This window comes from Actinia tenebrosa, unplaced genomic scaffold (genome assembly GCF_029948245.1).
Source record: "Actinia tenebrosa isolate PJP-AT-01 unplaced genomic scaffold, QUT_ActTen_1.0 PGA_scaffold13__45_contigs__length_12533684, whole genome shotgun sequence".
NCBI classification, from domain to species: Eukaryota; Metazoa; Cnidaria; class Anthozoa; order Actiniaria; family Actiniidae; genus Actinia; species Actinia tenebrosa.
In genome coordinates, this window is record NW_028292573.1 from 8,887,685 (window position 1) to 8,909,863 (window position 22,179).

The 22,179-nt window shown below is 38.8% G+C and overlaps 3 protein-coding genes across 6 annotated transcripts in view; 2 read left to right on the plus strand and 1 right to left on the minus strand.

The window, feature by feature from the left end:
* On the plus strand, positions 1 to 18,271 carry LOC116292322 (uncharacterized). 3 transcript variants are annotated; one of them, XM_089028792.1, is made up of 4 exons: positions 1 to 860; positions 1,505 to 1,727; positions 2,346 to 2,491; positions 18,206 to 18,271. In XM_089028792.1, the coding sequence occupies exons 1-4, from the start codon at positions 119 to 121 to the stop codon at positions 18,217 to 18,219; spliced, it is 1,125 nt and encodes a 374-aa protein (XP_088884918.1). In that variant the 5' UTR covers positions 1 to 118; the 3' UTR covers positions 18,220 to 18,271. The 3 variants fall into 3 exon arrangements, with proteins under 3 accessions (XP_088884918.1, XP_088884917.1, XP_088884916.1); XM_089028791.1 differs by lacking the exon at positions 18,206 to 18,271 and adding an exon at positions 15,423 to 15,529; XM_089028790.1 differs by lacking the exon at positions 18,206 to 18,271 and having other exon boundaries at positions 2,346 to 4,407.
* LOC116292324 (protein IMPACT-B) lies at positions 5,469 to 7,805 on the plus strand. Its single transcript, XM_031699613.2, has 2 exons — positions 5,469 to 6,235; positions 7,160 to 7,805. The coding sequence occupies exons 1-2, from the start codon at positions 5,854 to 5,856 to the stop codon at positions 7,789 to 7,791; spliced, it is 1,014 nt and encodes a 337-aa protein (XP_031555473.2). The 5' UTR covers positions 5,469 to 5,853; the 3' UTR covers positions 7,792 to 7,805.
* Positions 8,753 to 22,179, minus strand: part of LOC116292321 (uncharacterized) — a 19,885-nt gene continuing 6,458 nt past the window's right edge. The window contains exons 2-11 of one of the 2 annotated variants that reach the window (XM_031699607.2): positions 20,799 to 20,997; positions 20,457 to 20,554; positions 19,645 to 19,770; positions 19,186 to 19,243; positions 18,266 to 18,372; positions 17,367 to 17,426; positions 15,596 to 16,980; positions 14,139 to 14,323; positions 13,181 to 13,229; positions 8,753 to 12,468 (exon numbers count right to left, since the gene is read on the minus strand). In XM_031699607.2, coding sequence (XP_031555467.2) covers positions 12,372 to 12,468; positions 13,181 to 13,229; positions 14,139 to 14,323; positions 15,596 to 16,980; positions 17,367 to 17,426; positions 18,266 to 18,372; positions 19,186 to 19,243; positions 19,645 to 19,770; positions 20,457 to 20,554; positions 20,799 to 20,997 — 2,364 coding nt within the window. In that variant the 3' untranslated portion in view covers positions 8,753 to 12,371. Of the gene's footprint in view, positions 12,469 to 13,180; positions 13,269 to 14,138; positions 14,324 to 15,595; positions 16,981 to 17,366; positions 17,427 to 18,265; positions 18,373 to 19,185; positions 19,244 to 19,644; positions 19,771 to 20,456; positions 20,555 to 20,798; positions 20,998 to 22,179 lie in introns of both variants that reach the window. The other variant, XM_031699605.2, reaches the window with a different exon arrangement.

The following is a 22,179-nucleotide window of genomic DNA, read 5'->3' on the forward strand; positions in this document are numbered from 1 at the left end:
CAGAATAAAAACAGTAGGACGGGCAAAATAACAATCACTAAATCCAAATGTTCGCGTCTATGGATTTCAGGCGATTATCCTTGAGATATAGTTATGGTAGTGGTCTGTAAATGAAAATATGGCCGCTGGGAATAGTGCTTCGCGTTTAGGCGAAGCATTGCAAGCTTCTCCTCAGAAAACGAATTTCACAAAATTGACAAGACTGTTGATTTGTGGAGGAACTCACGCACTTAGAGAATTGCTCGACTTTATCATCCTTCCAAAAGATCTCACCAACAGACTGAGGGATCCTACCGTCTTCGGAACCCTAGATGGCTTGAGAAGAGGAAGGATACTGACTCAGGATCAGTGGAATATTCTGTATCCTTCATCTGGCGTTGTAGTCGAGTCAAAATCCTTCGACATTACTTTACTTTTCAAGCTGTTACGAGAAATCTGTGGTCTTACAGCACCAGTCGTCACTGGATGGGACAAACTACCCAACAGCACAGATACTACCGTGGAAGCAAGCTTGGCGAGAATCAAATACTATCGCAATACATTATACGCTCATGTCAACAATATGGAAATCAGCGACGAGGATTTTAAAAACTATTGGAGCGAAATCAAAGAAGCTTTGCTAAGGATATTTCGTTCAATAAGTCCTACGTCGGAGGCGGAGTTTGAAAGAAAAATAGATGACTGCCTTGCTTCTCCTATAGCTGAGGACGATAGCAAAGATGTGAAGGAGCTGAAGATGTGGTACATGGAAGAGGAGATATCGAAGAACTCCGCAAAACTGGAAGAATTTGATAAACAAATAAAGGAATTAAAAGATTCTATGAAAGACAGAACTACACCAGTCATAACAGTATACCCAGGTAGGTGAAAAATAGCTGTCACATTACGAAGGGAAGGCTAGGGTTTATTAAGGGCAAGAAAAGGAAAGTCATAGATTTGCGTCCGGACAATTAAAAGAAAAAAAGACGAGGCTTTATTTCATTATTATATTGTGGACAATATTATAACCCATTTGGAGTTATAATCTAGACCGAATATACTGCACCACAGGTAACCCACGCGCGGAAGTAATGACCTCGTACCAGGCTAAACCACGAAAAAGATTGACGTTTACTGGGGAAGATGATTTGGAACTTGCATCTGGGTGATGAAGTACCTTTTTTGTGCAAATAATGACATTTTCTTTAAATGATGAACATTTTCGATCTGTGGTAGCGTCTAATTCATGCCAGCGGTGAACGCAAATCTATGGCTCATTGTCTTGGCCTAACTTGCAACACAGGCATAAGCAACATACACAGACTCGTTACAGCTCTTCTCCAACAGGTGTGCATAGTCTGCAAATATTGCTACTGTTTATGCCTGTGTTACAAGGCTTAGGTCTGGTACGTACAAACCTGCACCACAAGCATCAGCAACATACTGCACACTTGTTTCAGATCTTCTTTAGCAGTCGTGAAGAAAAGCTAATACCAAATTGAAATATTTTCTCTTTCGAATTCAGAGATCGCTATACAAGCCGTCATCAAGCTAGCTTCAAGAGGGTTCTGGCTGGCTGGTAGTGTGTACATACTGAACCGCTATAAAGATGATCCAGAAAATTTCTTAAAAATGGTGAAAGGATTTGTTCTTCCGACTGGTGTGCTGGTGTTTGCTATGACAAATGGGTCTATACGACTACAGATAAGAGTGATGACCTTGAACGGTCTGGAAGAAGTCTGGGAAAGGTAACAATGATTTAGAATTTTGACCTTGTGTGAGGAAACATTTTGACTAGATTTGCAGGACTGTAAAGCAGTACGGCACATGAAATAGAAATGACTACATCCTCTGAGCCAATCACATCACAGACAAGCTACCGTCATGGCTTCGGCACGGCACGTCCGTATCACTATGAGTTTTTCTGAATCATACAAAATTTTCTCTCAATGAAACTTGCGTGCCAGACTAGTTTACTCCTGACATTATGCATAGTTCTGTAAACCTTTCACGAAAAGCTGAGTAGAGCTCATTGTTATTTCTGAAACAATAACTCTTACGTCATGAGAAAAGTTTCACAAGAAACACCCTACGTGAAACTTGTCACACAACCCCCTTCGTGAAACGTGTCACGCAACACCGCTCCATGCCATTGAAATCTAGGCAACACGGTTTAACTGAACTTGTAGTTTGCAAACATTTTGAAGAGAGTGACATATTGAGCAAAATACGTGTCTGACATGTTCTTTGGCATGAAAAAATTGACGAAAGCATATTCTTTTGCGGTTAAGATCAAAGCACAAAGTGAGAATTCTATAGATGTAAGCTGAGATAACACTGAAATATGTAAGCTTTTGTTTTGTTAGGTACCAAACTGGTCAACTAAGAGAAGACCTTCAAAAAGTGTTGGTCAATGAATGTGGGCTTAAGGAACAAGCAGATGGTGATGTGGTTGAGGTAGACGTCACTATCTGTGAAGATGAATACAAAACAGCTCGTGAACTCCTTAAAGGTAGGTCGAAATCTAATGCATTTATCACTACTGGATGTACTGCGTAATGCCATTTTGCAACCCAATAAGCCCTTTGCAGTTAACGGTCACGTGTCTGTACTGGAGAGCAAAATTTTTTATTTTATTTTAAATTGGTGATTTTTTTTAGCTACTTGTAAAGAACTGAATGAAACGATGTGTAACCAGTGTGTCACGAAAAGTAGTTTTATTACGATCTCTCGAAACAGGTTGTAGAAAGTTTGTTCGCTCACCAGTATATTTCATCATGGGAATCAAGATGTTCATTCATTTGCTCTCAGTGAATTAATCAGCACGTGTTTACTGGAGCTGCAAAGGGCCTATTGATAAGGCAGCCGATAAATCGAATTGGAATTTAGATGTTGAGGGGGAGGAAAAACCGGAGAACCCGGAGAAAAAACCATCACAAGCCATTAGCAGCACAAGCCTCGTGCTTCGTTTGGACTTAGGGACTTCAAGATTTGCAAAATCTGCGACGGCGACGTCAACCGGAAGTGTAAATAACTTCACTTTGGGGTTTCGCGTCTTCAAAGTCTGTCTTCCCTGTGGATGAGTTGACTTTACTGACAATGTTTTAAATGAAATCTCCAATGAGCAGAACCCCAAAGAAAAATTATTTACACTTCCGTCGCCGTCGTAGATTTTGCAAATCTTGAAGTCCCTCTTTTCGGAGTCGGAGAACGCGTTGCATCTTGTGGTTGTTTTAGGGAACGTTTTTTTTACATATATGGCGTCTTTTCCGCTTGCTAATAGTGAGTATTAAAAAGAAACCTTAATCATCTCACGGTTCGGACAACACTGAAAGCGATGAAATGTGAGACGATGCAGCTTAGTCTCCCACGTGACCTGTATGTTTTAGAGAAAAACATCTACTGGGGCATCTAAGTTATCTATGCGTGAGTTAACAGATAAAGACCAGCGGTTACTAGTTAGGACTGCATTGGTGTGTTGAATACAACAAGTGAATAAGAATGACTAGTGGTTACTAGTTGGGACTGTGTTGAATACAACAAGTGAATAAGAATGACTAGTGGTTTCTAGTTGGGACTGTGTTGATGTGTTGAATACAACAAGTGAATAAGAATGACTAGTGGTTACTAGTTGGGACTGTGTTGAATACAACAAGTGAATAAGAATGACTAGTGGTTACTAGTTGGGACTGTGTTGAATACAACAAGTGAATAAGAATGACTAGTGGTTACTAGTTGGGACTATGTTGGTGTGTTGAATACAACAAGTGAATAAGAATGACTAGTGGTTACTAGTTGGGACTGCATTGGTGTGTTGAATACAACAAGCGAATAAGAATGACTAGTGGTTACTAGTTGGGACTGTGTTTGTGTGTTGAATACAACAAGTGAATAAGAATGACTAGAGGTCATTCTGCAGGTTCACACAGCTAGGGCAATGCCAGAAATTTTATCCCACCTACCCTGTTTTTCCTTTAGCGTATTCCATTACGAGAGAAATTATTTTAGTGATTCAGTTCTATAGAACATTATTTTTTAGGATAGCTAGATAGCTATTACTTAGACAATTTGGCTACCTATGGACATGAACTTTAAATCTACACAGTTAGCATGTGAACAATTTCATTTTAAAAATTATTAGTCTTAGCTGATTTACACATGTACTCCAGAGTTATAAAAATTGTATTATAATTATAATAAAGCAAGGGTTTGGGTTAAGTGCTCTCATACTGGTCACGCTTTGCCCATAGACTCATTGCTGACTATATCCTTGGGGATTATAACCCCTATGTATCCATCACCATGGAAACTAAGGCTAATTCTGGGAAAAATTACCCTGGGGGAATATGATCCCTCTGCGGCCTAGGGGATACTTACCCCTAGATTGAGAGAGAATTATTAAGCTGCGTTCATAGTGTATGGCAGAGGGGGGGGGGGGGGGGGGGGGGCAGGTGAAATTGAGGGGGGATCGGGAAAATTTTGGTAGGAAAAAGGGGGGATAGGTAAATTTTTATCAGAAAAACGGGGGGATGCACAATTTTTGGAAGAAGCTACAAGCCTTGCTTAAGGGGGATCGTATTTTTTTGCATGACTTTAAGGGGGGTGTTAAGAATTATTCTGGGCATTTCAAATTTTCACCTGCCCCCCTCTGCCATACATTATTATGAATGCAGCCTTACCTCTCTTTGCCATTCATGACCAGTATGCTAATTGCTGTAATTGCGATTGGAGCCACTTAATTCCCATACCCCATTACCCCACCAACTATTGCTCTTGTTGTTGCTATTACTCTAATGGTTTAGCACAGGCAGCCCAAACAAGGTTCCTGTGTATGGTTTATAAGGGAATGTATGGGAGTTATGATAAAGTCATGACAATAAAATGTTTCACTTAACAATTTGCTTCAAAACTTGCTGCAGTTGTTGCTTTTACTTTGTTCAGTCTTCTGGCGAAGTTTCAGCGCGATTTGAGGCCGTTTAGTGGGTTTTTTAAAATTGTTGAGTGAAACATTTTATTGTCATGACTTTATCATAACTCCGATACATTCCCTTATAAACCATACACTGGAAATTTGTTTGGGCTGCCAGTGGGGTTGGGAGCATTAATTTTGGTTCTCGAGAATTCTGCGCAAATGTTGCAGATTTGAAAGAACGCAAACTGAACAACTTCAAAGCCGAATAGCGCACTTTTTATGCATTTTTTAGCAAAAATAAAAGTTCCTAAACTCACCTCTTGCCCTACTTTGCCTTTCTTGGTCATGTTAGGAAATTTTAGAATGATTTTGGTGAGAATTCGTGAGGTTTTTCTTTGACCTTTTCTTTGACGCAAAGCGACGCAAGCAACTTTGACGAACTTTGACTGGAATGAAAATACACAGGTAGCCCAACCTTAACTGTATTGAAGGTTTAGAAAATTAGAAGAAAATCTCTTTATAGATATTAGAAAAATCAATAACAAAGTTCTGGGAATTAGAAAAATTCCATACCAGTTTTTAAAGCTTTTTTAGCCTATTACTTGTAAACATTTACAGCATTCATTAAAACCAAGTTTGGGCTCCCTGTTTATCCTCAGCCTTTCAGCACAGGCAGCCCAATTCAGTAATAATTCTTAAAAGTTCTTAACTTTTTATGTTAAAAATAGATACGAACAATTCTTGAAATTATTTTTATGATAAAATTTGAAGGCGACTCTATAAAACTAAAGATAAATTTATTTTGATAAGGTTTCATCATCTTAATTTTACCACGAAAAAGCCCGTTTGGGTAGCCTGTGGCATTTAGGGGAACAATGGCCATTTGTATCAAAATATGAAATTTAAACAACTTTTAATTGCATAACTCTTTCTAAAAATCATGATATTTTGTGCATAGAATAATGTCTGACTTAGACGTTAATGTCGACGAGAATATCGCTCGACAACTGGAAGAAATCGAAGCTCTCAAAGCAATTTATGGCGAAGATTTTTATTCCACAGATTCAGATAGCAAAACGTGTGAAATGTTGATAAAAAACGAGTTCAGTTCTAAATTTTCCGTTTCTCTTCGCATCGTTCTTCCTATTGATTATCCCAGTAATGGAGAGCCTGTGTTAGAGATCGTCTCTTCGTGGATGACTGCTAAAGATTACGAAGAAATTACTGAATGTTTTCAAGAGATTTTTATGGAAAATGTTGGGGAGATTTTGTTATTCCAGTGTATTGAGAGGTTGAGGGAGTTTGTAAAGGGGAAAACAGCCGAAAGACAAGAACTGGAAGAAAGTAAGTTATGTATTTGATTATTTTACGTATTCATAAAGCCTACAAAGCATAAGGGACCGTTTGTTTAACCAGGGAGGGGAGGGGAGGTGCGTGGGATTCACCCCTCAACTTCATTATCCCATTAAAAAATGGCTCTTCAATTTTTATTTTGCTTATTGTAAAAGTACAGTGCTACTCTGAGTTTTTGTTCGCCCCCTCTTTAGCCTAATTTTTTTCAATAAGCCCCACTCAAATCCAATTGCAACCCATTCCTGGAAAAAATGAATGTGTCATTCCCTTGAGTGTTGTTTCTTTATTTCATTCACAAGATACATAATATAACCCTGAAACAATCTCTGGTCTGATCTAAGTCAGGGCATGGCTAACACAGATAGAACCCTGAAACAACCTCTGGGCTGATCTGAGTCAGGGCATGTCTAACTCACAGATAGAACCCTGAAACAACCTCTGGGCTGATCTAAGTCAGGGCATGGCTAACAGAGATAGAACCCTGAAACAACCTCTGGGCTGATCTAAGTTAGGGCATGGCTAACTCACAGATAGAACCCTGAAACAACCTCTGGGCTGATCTAAGTCAGGGCATGGCTAACTCACAGATCGAACCCTGAAACAACCTCTGGGCTGATCTAAGTCAGGGCATGGCTAACTCACAGATCGAACCCTGAAACAACCTCTGGGCTGATCTAAGTCAGGGCATGGCTAACTCACAGATCGAACCCTGAAACAACCTCTGGGCTGATCTAAGTCAGGGTACGGCTCACTCACAGATAGAATTGGAATTTAACATGTAAGGTTTCTGTGAAGAGACCTAAGCAAAAAATTAAGAAAAAAACCTTGAATAATTAAAGGAGAGATGGAGTAGACTCTACTCTTCTTGAGGCTGGTAACCATAGTAACTGGTATTAATTTTGAAATATTTTGCAGGTGCTTTTAGTGTTGCAGATGTGGAACCAAGTACAAATGGAGAACTGGATATTGCTGAAACAATGAAAAGCTTCAATCTTCTCGATTGTAATGATGATAATGATGATGAGGATAATGATGATGATGATGATAATGATGATGATGATGATAATGATGATGATGATGATGATGATGAATTGAATAACATTGAAATAATGCATGGAGAACCAATGAGTGATCGCAAAAGCACATTCCAAGCCCATCTTGCTTCTATCTCATCTCGTAATCAAGCTCTTCAAGTTTTGGCTGAGTTAAAGAAAAATCGGAAAATAGCAAATGCTACACACAATGTAATTGCATACAGGATATATAACGAAGAAAAGAATGCTTATATTCAAGATTGTGATGATGATGGTGAGAATGCCGCAGGGTCGAGACTCTTGCACTTACTGCAAATAACTGGCGCACAAAATGTTATCGTGGTAGTTACTCGTTGGTATGGCGGCTTAATGTTAGGACCTGATAGATTTAAGCATTATAATAACTGCGCAAGAAACTTACTGCAAACCGCTGGACTGGTTGAGAATAAAGGAATGACAGATCAAAAGGATTCAAAGGGAAAGAGTAAAACAAGAGTTAAAAAATACGAATAAGAGGGGATTGAAATTTGCAAGGGGTGGGGAGGGTCTGAGGAGGGTATATTGTGTAGTACCAGAAAATATCCATACCTCCCCCATGGAGGGGGACTGGAATTTCCAAGGGGTGGAGAGGGTCTGAGGAGGGTATAATATTGTGTAGTACCAGAAAATATCCATACCTCCTCCATGGAGGGATATTGGAATTTCCAAGGGGTGGGGAGGGTCTGAGGAGGGTATATTGTGTAGTACAAGAAAATATCCATACCTCACCCATGGAGGGGGATTGGAATTTCCAAGGGGTGGGGAGGGCCTGAGGAGGGTATATTTTATAGTACCAGAAAATATCCATACATCTCCCCCATGGAGGGGATTGGAATTGCCAAGGGGTGGGGAGGGTCTGTGGAGGGTATATTGTGTAGTACCAGAAAATATCCATACCTCACCCATGGAGGGGGATTGGAATTTCCAAGGGGTGGGGAGGGGCTGAGGAGGGTATACTTTATAGTACCAGAAAATATCCATACATCTCCCCCATGGAGGGGATTGGAATTGCCAAGGGGTGGGGAGGGTCTGAGGAGGGTATATTGTGTAGTACCAGAAAATATCTATACCTCCTCCATGGAGGGATATTGGAATTTCCAAGGGGTGGGGAGGGTCTGAGGAGGGTATATTGTGTAGTACCAGCAAATATCCATACCTCCCCCATGGAGAGGGATTGGAATTTCCAAGGGGTGGGGAGGGTCTAAGTAGAGTATGTTGTGTAGTACAAGAAAGTTTCCTAACTTCCTTCATAGAGGTGTGCTGCCTATATGTCCACAATAAACAGGTTGTTCCTGATGTTGATGTGAAGTGTAGACATAACATATTTATTCCTCAATCCCGGGGGGGGTGGGGTGGGTGGGGTAGGGAGGGTCTAAGTAGGGTAATACCTCACCATGGAACATGATTGGAAAAATCAACAACTGCGATAAGAAACTTTGAATTCATTGTTTTATTTACCTCTGAGTAATAACTATTATAGAGATGCCATAAATTGTTAAAGACGATAATAATCTACATAATATAATAATTGTACAATGAATTGCAAAACCTAAAGTCCTATGATGACATATATCATTCAAGTGAAGCACGACATACATTATCACCCTATATTCTCTATAATTTAGCCCAATAATTTTGAATCCCATTTCACTTCATAAATATAAATAATAATTAGCTATGAATTTAAAAAATAATACTATAAATGATAGCTGTTTGTAGCAATTTTTTTTAATAGTCTTATTAATACTCATAGATGCTGAAAGCATGAGAAGGTAGCTTTTATGATCATAGCAAAGTCTTTTTCTTACTTTTCTTGTGCTCTACAGCTCCCCGGGTGTTTATATAGGGGTTTTGCACCATCACGTGCCGACAGTCATGTTAAATGGCAAAACAATAGAATCACTTTAAACTTGGGAATTGAACTCTTTCTCATCTAAAACAATTGCGTTCCTATATTCTAAGGCCCTGGCTAAGCAAGGAAACATGTTTCCAGAAACATGTTTACCACGTTCATGTTTCCTCAATGTTTTCCAATTTAGCCACATGTGAAACATGCAACAAATTTTGCTTCCAAGACGCAAAAAATGTTTCTGCTGTGATCCAGAAACATTTAATGCTTCCAAGATGCAAGGAAGCAATGTTTCCCGATGTTTCCTGACAGTTTTGCCACCTTTGGAAACATTCAAGGAAACATGTTCCTCGTTTAACCAAGGCCTAACAGGGCTGTGCCATCACACGATGGTGCAATCTTCATAAAATGCTTTATAAAATAGTACATTTTTATGATTGTGTGCACATCTCTATCCTCTGATAAAAACAATGTACGAAGCCGATTGGCATTCAGTTTAACCTCAAATACTTAGTTATATATGGCATAGATATTTCTGCTACAGTTTTTATATGAAGATACTCAGTTTTCTAACCAGTCTGGAAGATTGACATTAGCTTAATTTTTAACAAGCACAAGAAAAGCACCAAAAAGATGAAAGAAAGAAGGAAGCATAACTTATGAACCAAAACAATTCAACCAAACACAAACAAAAATGAATAAAATGGAACACAAACAAAGCAAAACAAACAAACAAAAAAAAAAGGAATTAAAAAAAAAACAACAAACTGAGCAAAAAAAAAAAAAGAAATCAAATTACAAGCAAATGAACTAGCAATTAATATGAACCAAACAACAAACAAACAGCAAACAAACAAACAAAAAACAACACAAATACAAAAAACTGCATATGTACTAAAAAAACAAAATATTATAATACATCTATTTCAAGAAACGTCGGTAGGAAATCTGAAATCTGAGACCAAATTGACTTGTGGGTCGTAAGCTGGTAACTGTTTTGTGATTTTAATTAACAATTCGCATTAATATTTATATATAGGATATTACATGGCCGCTTGGAGATACGAATTTTATCTTCGAGTGTTCAATTGATATCTCACAAGTGAGCGCACTCCAAGCGGCCATGTAATGTTCTGTTTATTACATAGATATCGATGAAATTTAAATAAGACAAAAGCTCAAAAATTCAACAGCGATATCTTCGCGTGTGAAAGATATGGTATCTTCCACTGATGAAAGATATCAAGTTTTCGACACTAGAGAAAACCTGGTATTTCATCGATATCTATATAATAAACATAAATATTTCCTACTTTGAGGGATGACCTGTGCTAACGACCTATCTGTCTCTTGTGCTTTGATTTTTTAACGAGAAAACACTTAATTCACACAATTCCACTTGGTCTCAGATTTCAGATCCACAACCAGCAACGTTTTTTGAAATAGGTGTATGCAATATTGTAAGTAAAAAAATAAAATCTTAGAAATCCTTGCAAGTCGAGGAACTGAAAACGACTTGTCATTCAGTATTTATATTTAATCCAGCTAATACACGAATATTCTTTTTGTCACAATCCATAAATTATATAGAGGATATTACATGGACGCGTGGAAATATAAATTTTATCTTCGAGTGTTGAAAAGATCTCTCACAAGTGAATGTAGCGAATGAGCGAGAGATTTTCAACACGAGAAGATAAAATTCGTATCTCCAAGCAGCCATGTAATACTCTGTTTATTATATAATTATCAATGAAGTATGTTTTGGCTTTTTCAGGCAATTCTTTCCATATATTTTTGAATAGCCATCGCAATGGTGTTATTTTCACACGTGAAAGTAACATGTTATTTTCACGTGTGAAGATATCAATTTTTTGAAATAGAGAAAAATAGATATTTCATTGGTAATTATATAATAATAATAAATATTTATTGTGAAATCATTGCTTTCATTCATAATATTTAATAGCCGAGCACAATATTCTATTTTTCATTAATTACATTTTCTATGATTTCAACATCTGATTATGTATATATATAATATGCATTCATTCTTTTTACCAAATTGAATAAAAACGTCGTCAGGCTCAAAATGTTAAATCATCACAGGGTTTGAAATAACTGCCGGTCAACGGTCAATGTTTGACCTAATATGGCACTTGACAGGTCAGATAGAGTTTTAAAGGGACATGTTAACAAGTCATATTTAAAAAATAAAAAAAAATAAAAAAAATATTCAACCTTGACCGTCCAAAAATTAGCAAAGACCTGTCAAAATGTATTTGGCAGGACATCTTGACTTATGACCAGCTGTAATTTTGGGCCCTGCTTTAAGGCTAAGGGCACGAGGTATTTTGGCTAGCTGTGGCCTAGGCATTCAGAAAGTTTTTGCATACAGACACATGCACTAAGAGTGCTAAAATGCTTTGTTCACTGACTGTGAATCTATGTTCAAGCGCCTGCAAAACTGCATTATTCATGTAATGTTAATAGGTCATTTCACGGATCCCATTACTCAACCTCAGCCTCGTCAGCGTGTAATATATTCTTTAGAAATTGCCTACAACCTGTGAAATTTTTAAGTGTTTCAATTGTTCGTTGATGTGTAAATTCCTTTCATTACTGCGGACTGTAGTCAAATTCTAAAGAATAATTACACGAGCCGCGGGATCTGTGAAATGGTCTATTCTATCTACACAGAACACCCTTTGGTCTTAGCTTCGATAATTTAACCTTTTCAATTTGACAATGTTTTTTCAATAAATTTTAGATAACCGGTACTGATTTGTTCCATCGGCGGCTACTTACCTCATCTTAATGACTATTACAATGCAACTACTATAACTGTGGCCACCTAGACAGCGAGAACCAATCAAATTGTAGAATGAAGACAATACATTCCAACTTTGGATAGTGAAGCCAATCAGAAAGCAATAGCCTTTTGACATCTTTTTTATTCCCACGAGAAAATGACAAAGGCTATCTAGTTGTTTACATACATAACGTCAGGGTAAAATTAGCATTCTTGTGCAGTCTAGTTTTCTGATTGGCTCGACCACCCAAAGTTGGAATGCATTGTTTTCATTCTACATTTTTATTGGTTCTCTTGTATAACTGGTCTAAGAGGCCATGGTTACAGAAGTCATAACGTAAGAGAAATGCAAGAAGATATGGAGGGTTTGGAATGAATATTGCAATAAATATTTCATTCAAGGTATCCTTGTCTTTCCATGTTTATACCATGTTGTAGTTCTGGTATTAGCTCCGGAAGGAAAATCTCCAACAAGATGTAAATTAATATTCTGTCCAAGACAATAGCAAAAAAATAGATTTAATACTTATAGGCTTTTGGTGAAGTTGCAAGTTTTCAAGAGAACTGAAGAAGTAGAATAAGAAGGAATGCATAGAAATATGTCTGGGATGAATGGATAAAACACAGATTGATGGATGAGTTGAAGGATAGGCTTATTAGTGGATGAGGAACAGAGGGAGGGAAAGACAGATGGATGGGATGGGTAGGAAGGGATGGATGGAGTCGGATGGATGGGAAGAAGTGAATGGGTGGGATGGATGGATGGAAGGATGGATGGATGAATGAAGTGATGGGTGGGTGGGTGGATGGATGTATGTATGGATGGATGGGTGGGTGGATGGATGGATGGATGCATTGAAGGATGGATGAATGAAGTGATGGGTGGGTGGGTGGATGGATGGATGTATGGATGGGTGGGTGGATGGATGGGTGGGTGGTGGATGGATGGTGGGTGGTGGTGGATGGATGGATGGATGGATGGATGGATGCATTGAAGGATGGATGAATGAAGTGATGGGTGGGTGGGTGGGTGGATGGATGGATGTATGGATGGGTGGGTGGATGGATGGGGTGGATGGATGGATGGGTGGGTGGGTGGATGGATGGATGTATGGATGGGTGGGTGGGTGGATTGATGGATGGGTGGATGGATGGATGAATGTACGTACAAATGGGAGAAATCTTAAAATAAAGTTGTTTACCTATTGATAGCAGGGTTTTGTAGAGACTCCACTGCATTGCTTGCACAATCTTTGTACACCCGAGACCCAACCAATAAAGGAAAAAGGTCTGAAAATTAAAATAATGAAATACTAGAGAAAGAAAAACTTAAAGATAGAAAATGGAAAGGTGAATGGGCCAATCTAATGGGGGAGGGCAGGGGATTGTGGATCCCCAACCTAGGTGTGATGATCTTTTTAATAATATTGAGTATGACTTGATGTGCTGCCTCATCGGCTTGCCCTGAACATAAATCTTGCACTCCTCCTAAAACAATCCTGCATTACAGCCATTCCCTCTAGCGATTGTTTCTGCCGCGACGAAGAAGCTTTTGGTGGACGTCAATCAAGGTGTTTCCATGAAATTATATAGGCACGTGACCTTATAGCTTTGTGTTTTCCGACATGTTATGGAAAAGCCTTGTGATTGACGTCCACCAAAACCTTCTTCGTCATGACAGAAAAAATCACTAGAGGGCGCATGATTTAGAATGGCTGTAATGCCCTGATTAAATGGGTCTTATGCTGATTTTAAAATGGAAATATATAATTTTATTGCAGCAGCACAGTAAAATATTGCAGTATCATCAACAGCTTAAGGGATTGAAATTATTAGTCAGTAAGTCACTGGTCATGATGACAGGTTAAATTAATTTTAACTTGGCCACACCTCGTTTCTGGCTCAATGTTACTGGTTAAAATGACCAGCAAGGCAAAGATTTGACCAAACAAGTACCAATCTGGGCAGACATTGTTCGATGTCCTGTTGTATTTTAAGCCCTGACCTAAGTCAAGAGAGCAAAGATGGATCATTTTAGCCCAAGGGGCCGCAGCCCCTCTTTTATTTTGCTCAGTCAAGAGACCTCTAGAAAACAGCAAAGCTTTCTAACCCCCTCCAATTTTTTCCGACTCCTGGTTCTGCCAATGCAAAATTCATTACCTGGAAAAAACTCCATCAGTGTTTTAATGGCTTTTATCTTTGTTTTCTCTTTTTCTTCCTCTGATTTCTGCTCCCCCGAGGGTTCAAAGAGCTTTCCATCAGGCCAAACCACTTGGATAAGGTTCTCTAGATAAAAACCCCAGTTGTCCTCTGTAAATAAATCATCTATTTCACTTCGCACAAACCTAAAAAGTAAAAAAATAAAATAAAATAAAATGTTGGTTCTAAATTAGCTTAAACCTAGATTAACTTGGACATGTTTTCCCAATTCAGACCATGCGTCATTCCCTTGAGTATCACTTCTTTGTTTAATGGTTACGCATGAGAAGACACATGAATATGAATACAACTCAAATGAAGAATCTTTTTCCCAAAATTTTAGACCATGTGTCATTCCCTTGAGTATCACTTCTTTGTTTAATGTTTACGCATGAGAAGACACATGAATATGAATACAACTCAAATGAAGGATCTTTTTCCCAAAATTTTAGACCATGTGTCTTCCCTAGAGAATGAGATTCTTTGTTTGAAATGTATTTATAATCATGTGTCTTCTCATGCGCAACCGTTAAACAAAGAAATGATACTCTAGGGAATGACACGTGGTCTGAAATAGGAAAGCATTTATATTTTTATTTTTATCAATCATTAAGAACATTATGCCTAAGCTGTAAAGTATTAGAGTGACCACAGTAAATCCGTGAAACGTTAGTAGTACTAAATAGCACAATTTCATGCAAATTCCATTATTTTCTATTGTTTAATTAGCACTATTTTGTACTATTTAGTAACTGGTGTTTCACGAATTAATTGTTTGCACTCTATCAAGTCAGTCATAAACAAATTTAAAATTTCATATCTTTTGTTTTAAGTCCTGGTAGAGGGGGAGGGGGGGTAGAGGGGTGAGGGGGTAGGGGAGAGAGGGTGTAGACAGGGAGGGGATGGGTAGAGTGGTGAGGGGGTAGATGGGGGTCGAGGGGAGAGGGTGTAGACAGGGAGGGGATGGGTAGAGTGGTGAGGGGGTCGAAGGGAGAGGGTGTAGACGGGGAGGGGAGGGGTAGAGGGTGTAGACAGGGAGGAGATGGGTAGAGTGGTGAGGGGGTAGAGGGGGTGGAGGGGGGAGGGGTGGAGGGGGAGGAGTGTAGGCGGGGAGGGAGGATAGAGGGGTAGAGAGGGGAGGGAGTGGGGGTAATGGGGGGAGGGGTTTGCAGAAGCAAATATCTATGGCTATGAAACACTCGCTCCACATTCACTGATACTACATTCATTCAATATTCTATGCAGGCAACTCTCATCTCACATTTTGAAGAAAAACCCTTGTGGCAAGCTGGAGAGATCAACACATCAAAAGAAACTCTATTGAATTCATAGGAATGGAACCAGCATCTCAATCCAAAGGACACACAGATGTGAAAGATGAATGTTTTACAAATGTATTTTTATTCAACATATCATACCATTCAAAAAGAGCTCCAAAGATTCCCAGAAATCCATCTTGTACCCTGTCAATACTGGCCCAAGAGTCATGTCCCTTGAGGACCTCGCACGTCAGGTCCAATATAGCATGCGAAAGAGGGCACTGTGGCTCCTCTACCACCATATCTCCTGCTACTTCAGTCACACAACTTGGATCATCAGAGCTAGACGTGACAGAAGGGATGTCTATTTCTCCTCCATTTACAGTGCTATATTTGAAATTTTTTTCGTGTCCTCGTGTAGTAGTTTTCCTGGTATCAACTGGGATACTTTGAATATAAACATCTTTTTTATTCTCACCCATGGGGGAGGACCGAGAAGCATATTTTTTGCGCAACTTCTTAGAATCAGGAATCTTCTTTTGAAATGCTTTAACCTTGTCTTTAACTTGATGTAAGTTTTCCAATGACTCTTCTCCTTTTTCCTTTGAAAATGCTTTCACTTTATCTTTAGCATGGCTTAGGTGTTCAACAGTTTCAATCTTTTTCTCTTTAGAAAACGCTTTGACTTTCTCCTTTGCTTGATCTAGGTTTTCCATTGTTTCAATCTTTTTTTCTTTAGAGAAAGCTTTCACCTTATCTTTAGCATGGCTTAGTTGTTCAAGCTTTGCATCCTTAGACAAGGACTTCACCTTCTCTTTTGCCTGACTAAGATGCTCAACTGTTTCAGCTTTTTTATCCCTAGAAAAGTTTTTAACTTTGTCTTTAGCATGGCTAAACGGTTCCATCGAATCAAATTTGGTTTCTTTGGAGAAGGCCTTTACTTTATCTTTCGCATGACTAAGTTGTTCAACTGTTTCAATCTTCTTTTCCTTTGAGAGTGTTTTAATTTTCTCTTTAGCATGACTCAGATTCTCCATCGATTCGACCTTCTTTTCCTTAGCCTTTTGAGCTGCAAGCTTTAACTTTTCAACATTACTTTTAGAAAATTTAAGTTGATGTGAAAACTTGGACTTTTGTTGGTCATTAGTAGGATCTGTTAGTTCATCTGCTGGACAAGGAGGTGGTGGTCTTTCTGGGACCTCTGGTTTTGGTTTCTTTTCATGAACATCTTTCTGGAACCACTGTTTACCAAAATCAATAGTATCTTTTTCATTCAAGCTTCCTGTACTAACAGAATGAGTTAAGGTAGATGGGATGCACAGTCCTGGAGATTTGCTTCCTAGAACACCATTCAACATGTCATCTTGTGACACGGCAGAGGCTGTGGAAGGTTCGTTTGGGCTGTCACTTGTGTCACCTGCAGTTCTTGGGGCAAGAAGATGTAGAAGATCGTCGTCGTCATCATCGTCATCGTCATTACCACTGCTGTCATCATAGCTGTTATCCGTATCAGTATCATGATATGTCAGATATGGTGTTGATAGCTGTGAAATCAATTTAGATATAATAAATATCTCATTAACTAAAACTGCCGTGCCCTGACTTAGATCAGCCCAGAGGTTGTTTCAGGGTTTGATCTGTGAGTTAGTTGTGCCCTGACTTAGATCAGCCCATAGGTTGTTTCAGGGTTGGATCTGTGAGTTAGCCATGCCCTGACTTAGATCAGCCCAGAGGTTGTTTCAGGGTTGGATCTGTGAGTTAGCCATGCCCTGACTTAGATCAGCCCATAGGTTGTTTCAGGGTTGGATCTGTGAGTTAGCCATGCCCTGACTTAGATCAGACCAGAGGTTGTTTCAGGGTTGGATCTGTGAGTTAGCCATGACCTGACTTAGATCAGCCCAGATGTCATGGTGTTTTCCAAGTATCATACCTCAAGAGTGTCCAGAAATGCTGAGAAACAGTCACCAGCACACACCTCCTCTTTATCCACCTACAAACCCACAAAAATAATTTTTAAAAAAACGTTTTCATCAAAAATACTTATGAGTAGATTTACAGCCTCTCCATTCAACATTTATATAAATTCTTTTGATCTAAATTAGCCTTAGTTTGCGGATTTGTAGAAATGCAATTGCATTATGGGGTAGTTTTGAGGGAAGCTTCATTTGTCAGTTGACATTCTAAGTACTAGAAATGAAAGTTAAGAAAATTAACACAAAAATTAAGGTTTCCTATATCACTCTTAACTATCAGCAAGCAAAAAAGACGCCATATAGGTATTACGAGAGAATTCTTTTCGTATTTGAGTGGTGAGCACCAAAAACTATTTTCTTGAAGAAAGGCTGTTGTACAAGGCTAAATCTTGTCATTTAGAAAGTTTAACTTGTTTGGAAGTAGAGATGACCAATGAAAGTGGAATCAAAGTGTTAACCCAAAGCAAAAATTAGAATCTAAAATGAGGTTTAGGCCTTCATTTACTTATTTCCCATATATTTTCTATAAAAAAGCCTGACAAAGCAACATTCCAACACAAATGCAACAAAACATCTTTGTACAATTGAAAATACCACTTTAAACAGGCATTTTATCATAGTACATCAGTTTCTAACTGTTTGAAAAAGGTTTTGAGTGTTAACCCAAAACAAAAATTAGGATCAAAACTCATACGATCTAGTTCTAGTTTTTGCCACTTTTTGCCATTATTGTCTCGTCATTGAAAAAAATTTCCTCTAAAGCATCTCCATAATGCAACACATTCTGCAATTCCAGATAGTCTTATTTAGACTCTAAATGACGTCACCTAAAAAGAAACAACTCATTCATACATACCAATGGCTGTTCATCTATGCTACTGTGACGTACTATTGTCCAATGACAAGAACTATCTACAGTATCTGGACATGCTTTGGCTGTGTCCTCTGTCCCTTCTTGATGCTCTGCAACACAAAACAAAACAAATAAATGAAGATGATATAAAAATCCTGTAACCTTCCTAGGTCTTCTCAGATCTAGGGAAAACTCACTTTCAAGTGGTGGAGTGGGGAGTGAGGGTCTGACAGAAAATATCCTATACATTAGACTATACATTAGAAATTTGCAAGGGGTGGGGAGGGTCTGAGGAGGGTATATTGTGTAGTACCAGAAAATATCCATACCTCCCCCATGGAGGGGGACTGGAGTTTCCAAGGGGTGGGGAGGGTCTGAGGAGGGTATATTGTGTAGTACCAGAAAATATCCATACCTCCCCCATGGAGGGGAACTTGAATTTCCAAGGGGTGGGGAGGGTCTGAGGAGGATATATTCTGTAGTACCAGAAAATATCCATACCTCCCCTATGGAGGGGGATTGGAATTTCAAAGGGGTGGGGAGGGTCTGAGGAGGATATATTCTGTAGTACCAGAAAATATCCATACCTCCCCCATGGAGGGGGATTGGAATTTCCAAGGGGTGGGGAGGGTCTGAGGAGGGTATATTGTGTAGTACCAGAAAATATTCATACCTCCCCCATGGAGGGGGATTGGAATTTCCAAGGGGTGGGGAGGGTCTGAGGGGGGTATATTGTGTAGTACCAGAAAATATCCATACCTCCCCCATGGAGGGGGATTGAAATTTCCAAGGGGTGGGAAGGGTCTGAGGAGGGGGACTTGAATTTCCAAGGGGTGGGGAGAGTCTGAGGAGGGTATATTCTAAAATAAAGAAAACACAAAGGAAACTTTGTTGCTCCGGAATGATCAAAAAGAATTCCATACCTATTTCGAGAGCAGTCTTAATGCTGTCAATCACTTTAGTCACCTGTCTGCTGAGCATCTGAAGAATCAAAAAAACAAAATTCATCATTAGCGCTGATTAAACTCATGGTGTTAGGTGCTTGTTCGATGTCACACTGAGGGTCTGGTCAGTGGAATACTTATATATACCTACCATAGGCAGGGAGGTTGGGAAAAAACCAAATATAACATTTATTGTGTGGTTGACAGAGGCTAGCGATAGCGAATATCATAATGCATATCATTGTTGGCCAAATTTAAGTTCAACCAGGTTATATGACAGAAATTGATTAGCCAATCAGATTGCGAATCGCGTTTGCTGAAAAAGAATCAATACCAATAGACCTTTGCACACCTTGAGAAGACGTGTGGATTGGTAATAATCAAGGTGGGTTGGTGGGTGGGTGGATGTATGGATTACATTCTTCAACAAGTCCTTACCTTGGGAACATGTACTGACTGTACTATCTGCGCAACGCTCGGTTTAATGAATGACACCCCATCAATCACACCAAGGAACTGTTTCAGATCATCACAGTCACGCAGCTCTGGTTTAGACACAAGACTCTACAACAATCACAGAAAATATCTCCATTAGTTTATGGGTCTGTAAAGAGTAATAACTCATCTGAAATGATACGTGCGTATACAGGCAAAAAACGTTGTTGTCGACCAACTGAAACCTACATGACTAGACCAAAAGGGAATATGGGTAGGAATCACTTAAGCCTGTGTCTGGATATTGGGGTTTCATTTTTATGTGACTAAACTAGTCATTGCAGACCATAAAGCTACAGACACACGGTGCAACATTGCACATGATGTTGCATGCAATTGATGTTGCAAGCCATGACGCATGATGCAATTTGTTGCACACAATGTTGCTTAAGTAGAAAACTATCCTACTTCAGCAACATTGCCTGCAATGTTGCGAGCAATATTGCACCGTGTGTCACGCCTTAAGAATTCTTTTCTAACAAAGCAAAGAACATTATATAAGGACAAACAAAAAAATAAGTGTGTTTCCTGTTGCGCGACCAACCCTAATTTTCTTACCAATTTTTGCCGACCCTAATTTTTTTCATTCCCAAATGCACCACAGGGTTCCCAGTAAGCTCATTTCCACTGTTGTATCAGTAAAAAAAATCCGACCTACCAGCCTCAATTATTTTTCTCATGCAACAGGAAACACACTTATTTTTTTGTTTGGCCTAAGTAAAAATAAACTCAATAACAGAACTGACAACACGTACCACAAGATAGTTCTGCAGCAAGCATCTCCTTCCTTCCACAACTTCCTTGTCAAGACGACCAAAAGGTAAGTTGTATTTTCTGTTTGGTTTTAAAATTCCTAGGGACAGAATGAAGTAAAAAATAGTCTGTGTGAATTTACAAATTAAAAGTAAACTTAAGCATGTGAGATCACTGCGCATTGAGCCACGAACCTCTTGCTTAGAAAGCAACACACTAACCAACCAAGCCACAAAACAAGTGTGTCACTGAGGATCAAACTATGGACCTCTTGCTTAGCAGGCAGCACACTAACCAACCAAGCCACACTTGTTCAATTATATCTTCCTCCCAACACAACATACCTTTCATGTACATTGCGGTAGGCCCGCTGCAGAGCCGGCTATGAAGTTCCATGAATTCTCGGTAGCGTCTTTTGATTACTCTTTTGTAAGGTATGGTTTTCTTGTTGTGAGGATTCTCTTCTTTCTCCTCAGTTGATTGCAGCTGGTTTTTTTCATCTAACACAGCTTTGTACACACTGGGCCAGATGCGTATATCATACTGAAAGAGTGAAAGAAAAACTGTATTACTAAAATGAATGAATGGATGGATGGATGGACGGACAAACAGATGGATGGACAGACGGACGGATGGTGTATGGGTAAAGTGAAAGGAAGGGAAACTAAAATCTAATACAATATGTATGAAATTCTAGATCTAAAAATATTATGAAGTGTAGAAATCTATGTAAGAGTATACTGAACCACCCCACCCCACCCCACCCAAACCAACCCCACCCTACTCAAAATCTATAATCTAAATTCCACTAAATATACATAAAAAAATATTACATAATAGAAATCCATGTTAAATTAAAACCACCCCACCCTACCCCCTTCCCCCTTTTTTTGGCAGGAACAATAAAATCGTTTTATATGAGAAAGAATTCAATTCCCAAGAGGAAAGGGATTTTATTTTATTAAGGTTTGTGCTCCGTTGCACATGTGAGAAGACACATGAATATGGATACAGCTCAAACAAACAATCTTGTTCTCAAGGGAATGACACGTGGTCTGAAATGGGAAAACATTACCCCAAGCCGAAGAGGTCTATTAGTACTATGAAAATGTCATCAGACCACTGAATGGGTGATAAATACTAACCACAACTTGGTTGATTAAAGTTTATACAGACATGTAAAACCACACCAGACGAAACAGATGTGAATTCTATTGAACAGTTGGACAAATAATAATACAGTACGACCATATAGCTTACCACACTTTCACATGGCTACTATAGCATTATAAGATGTCAATTCTGATCGCCGGTCTTATTCATCTCGATAATAATCTTAGGGAAAATTAGAAGAGATAACTAGCTAAAAACTAGTGTGAGCTGCATCGGTGTTTCTAATGAAACAGTAATGATAAAAAGGTAAATTATACACCGTGAAAAGATGAAAAAACTTACTGACGTTTCGGACGCTAGTCCTTCGTAAAGTAAAAGAGAGCAAATTTTAGGTAACATTAAGAGTTTGTTTGATGTGTTGTTTATTCCCTTGCCATAAGCTTTTCTCTAGATTCTTAGGCTTTCCCTCCATAAGAATCAATATATTATGAGTATTCAGATCAAATTTGGTCACCTCCGATAAAAAGGTTTTGAAAATTTTAAATTTATTTAAAAATAATTGAACTACAAGTGTAACTTGAAAACAATATATATAATATTGATTGTATTGCT